This window comes from Micropterus dolomieu, linkage group LG22 (genome assembly GCF_021292245.1).
Source record: "Micropterus dolomieu isolate WLL.071019.BEF.003 ecotype Adirondacks linkage group LG22, ASM2129224v1, whole genome shotgun sequence".
Lineage (NCBI taxonomy): Eukaryota > Metazoa > Chordata > Actinopteri > Centrarchiformes > Centrarchidae > Micropterus > Micropterus dolomieu.
This window is the reverse complement of record NC_060171.1, coordinates 35,435,194-35,438,985: the sequence shown is the minus strand read 5'-3', so window position 1 is coordinate 35,438,985 and position 3,792 is coordinate 35,435,194. Positions and strand designations below refer to the sequence as shown.

Sequence of the window (3,792 nt, the reverse complement as noted above, 5' to 3'; positions counted from 1 at the left end):
TAACATTAACAACTCTGAACACACTAAAATTACTTAGGTTAAACTAACTGTACTGCTCTTGCTGTTTACATGAATAAATGCACAATATTATATATCATAATAATCAACTACCGTTGCGAACATATTTCTCTCGGTCCAGGTTTATTTATTGATTGATTTTTTTCTTCTAACTTTACCCTGGTATAACGTTAGTGCTTGTATAATGTTACAGGCCGTCCTTCAAATAGGTTTTTATTTTCATATAGGCCTACCCCTTACCCCCTGTGTCGTTTTTTTAAATTAATGTCTTTCTTCAAACGGAAAAATGAAAAACGGAGCCCCGGTAAATCTGTGGCATCCCAGGTTGCCGCTGGAAATACCACATAAACGGCGAAAGGTGCTGTGGCATCTCATGGTAAATCAGTGGCAACCTAACGTACACAAACGTCGTAATGTTACTAGCTGCCGATGCCACTATTTGAACTAGCTGTCTCTGGTTGGAACAATTTTGTGTGGCAAGGTTTAGACCACTTTCTTAGTGTTCCATTTAGAGCGGGCTGTGTAAGAAAACTGGAGAGCTAGCAAACTGTGAGAAATATTCTGTGTATTGTATAAAGTGTATTGGATTACAATAACTTACTATCCATTTAATAAGCAATACATGGCTTCAATAATAACAATACTTCTAATTATTATAGAATTAATGATTATGTTACTATATTATTACACATGAAGTATTAACATTACTATACTGTATATTATGGCAGCACACACTCTCCTGCCTGATAAGAAATATCTATAGGCCATTTTGACCCGCAAACACATGATACTCATTGTGTTTGTCCTTGGTGAAATATTTGCCGTAAAAAACACTGAATCACACACACAATCTAATATGATTGTGTGGCCTCTTCAGTGATCTCATAGCTTTGTCAATGGACGTGCAAAGGAAAATGACTGTATAATTCCTCTTTTCTCCTCTCTGCTTTTCTCTAACTTCCTCCGCTCTTCTACTCTTCTCTCCTCAGTACTGCGTTCTGAATCGGAGGAGTTCATTTGAGTTAAATTTTCAACTCAGTCTATGTTTTAAAACTCCTCTCCAGGTCAATTGTAGAAGAGGCAATGCAGTGTAAGAAGAAAATCCTTCAGAATGACGGAGTAGTGACTAGTCCCTGCGCTCGACCACGTAAGGCCGGACACACCCTGCTTATACTGGGAGGCCAGACCTTCATGTGTGACAAGATATACCAGGTGAAAGACAGACACGAAGTCCTTTATGATGACCTGTTTTCATGTGTGACATGATACTTCATGTGCTGTATTAAGTATAAGGTCTCCTGTAGACTTGGTTTAAAGGGCATATTCATTTACTTGCAGTGTTGTGTATTTAATCCTAGCTATGCTTAAATGTTATTAAATTATCTCAGTTAGCAGAGCATACTCACTGTTAAAAGACTGAGTTCAATTACTGCCTGCTGAGGAACACTTCCAAAAAACATAATCTGTTAATTAAAATGGACTGAAAATGTTTTGTACATTATGAAACGTAATATATCACAAAGAAGACCCCTAGCTGTTGAGCAGCTGAAATCCTACATCAAGTAAGAATGATGACCCTGTCACAACTTTTTTGAAATGTGTTGCTGGCATCAAATTCAAAATGGGCATATTAAATCTTAAATTTCATATTCTAAAAATATAGCCTTAAAAGTATTAAATTTGGTTTACAAAGGTCTTAATTTTTTTCTTGTCCTTTGTAGGATTAAATAAATGCCGTAACGTCATAAATATATATTTTTCTGTGTGTACGATTGGATGTTATACGGCAGTACAGGTAATGTTACTGTTTATGTCAGTGTTTAGCTTTACGCTCTGGACTGTGGAGTGTTTGTGGTGCACGAGCTCTGCCATCCAAGCTCTGGTGCAAATCAGTCAGTTGTTGGGAAAGAAAAAAAAAAATCTCTGAAGTGCTACTAACAAGCTAACATTAGCCCATCGACTCAGAATGGCCAAATTTCTGAAGTTCAGAAACCCAGAGACACGGACAAGTTGGTGAGGCTGGCGCTGAGGTTAGCACAACAAGCAGATCGGCGTGCGTCTCACTGTGGCCAGTGCTAATGAAACAGCAGAGCTGAAAGACCTGCTGCAGGTTCAGTGAATGTTACAACAGCAACGTAGAGACAGTTGTGTAAACGAGGAGACGAGCGCCCTGTTTCAGAAAGCAGGCTTACCAAACTCTGAGCTCATCCCTGAGCTCTGGGTTGATTGAGCCTGAGGTGGGAAACTCAGAGTTTTTGGTTTCAGAACAGCTGATCAGAACAAGTTCAATCAACTCTGAGTATGTTGAGCCTGATGGAAGCGCGTGCGTGGGGATGAAAAAAAGCCATCATCAATGGAGCTCCAATACTACGATTCACCATGGCAACGGGTAAATAAAGGCAGATCCTCCATTTTAATCAAGTGGAGCTAGAAATATGAATGCGTGCCAGCGCGGACCCTGATAGGCTCTAAAATGCAGGAGTGGAAGAAGAATCAATGCCGGGGGCAGAGCTAGACTGTCAGCAAAGTGGAGCTTCATCGTGGGCCCACCTGCTACAAAGACATATTAACCAAGTTTACATGACCCCAGGCCAAAAACGCTGTATTCATTTTCCTCTGCCAACAGCAAGGCTAGGCTGAATCGAGTGAAAAATTTTAGGGAGGCATGATCATCAAAATGAATGATGCAGCACCAACATTTACCACCACACGATGAAAACAAATACAGAAATTGGCATAGCAGGCTGAAAACCTACAGTTATCAAAAAGACCAAAAAGATTATTGGCTCTATCTTGCACCCAGCACAAAGTGTCTAGTTTCCAACTGGCACAGTTGACATTTGCACGCCAAGCGATCAAGTAGCGTAACTTCATTGATTATTAAAATCTCCTGACATGCTGACAGGATCAGTCAGGATCTGATGTTATTTCATGTTCTGTGTTCTTCTCCACATCCAAAAGCTCTCACATAGTCCAGGTTCATCCAGTGAAACTGTTTGGAGTAAAGCTGCTGACCTCCTGATCAATCCTCCATCAGAGCGTCTAAATTATTTCAGAAGCTAAAAGTTGAATAATGTTTCCTCTGGAGAGTTTCCTCTGTCCTGTCATGTCAAGTTTAGAACTTCAGTTTTTTTCTGTTTTTGCTGCTCAAATACCCCACGATGTTTGTTGCGAGTTTATTGCGCACATGACGTTTAAAATGACTGACAGCAGCCTCTCTAATCATGAAAGTAAATCGTTAAAGAAAATACTCCTACATCAATAAAACACAACACTAAAGAAACCAGTGTAGGGGGAGATGTGACCCACGACCCGTTCATCATAGTTTACATTAACGCAGTGCAGTGAGGATCCAGACAGAGGAAACACCGTCTGTCCGTCTGTTAACAGAGTGGAGTTCCGACACTTCACTCATAAACTGCAGAGCAGCAGAGGAACACAGGCTTCATGGTCAGAGATGGTTTTTATATCACGTCCACACTTCTCTCCATATCCCCTCTCTGCAGTGAGTCTGCAGTTCAATCAGTCAACTGGTGTTTTTCATAATGCGCTGTTCATACGCTATTATAACGGCAATGCGCCAAAGTACAAGCGCTTTAAAAGAGAAATTACACTGATTGGTGTATTGCATGTTATGCCCTACACACCCATGACTAATTCACAGACTTAGTACGCACATATTGAACCATGCGCCCAGCACACAGACCATTTTCTTTCTGCCGTCAAACTAGCAAAATTGGAGTTGGACATGCCCCAAACGCAACTGCACCATGC

The 3,792-nt window shown here is 40.6% G+C and overlaps 1 protein-coding gene across 4 annotated transcripts in view; it reads left to right on the top strand.

Annotated features, from left to right (window-relative positions):
• LOC123961863 (kelch-like protein 25) overlaps positions 1–3,792 on the top strand; it is a 99,836-nt gene that overhangs the window by 30,183 nt on the left and 65,861 nt on the right. For all 4 annotated transcript variants that reach the window (XM_046037625.1, XM_046037626.1, XM_046037629.1 and 1 more), the window contains one exon: positions 1,083–1,230. In XM_046037625.1, coding sequence (XP_045893581.1) covers positions 1,083–1,230 — 148 coding nt within the window. The remainder of the gene's footprint in view (positions 1–1,082; positions 1,231–3,792) is intronic.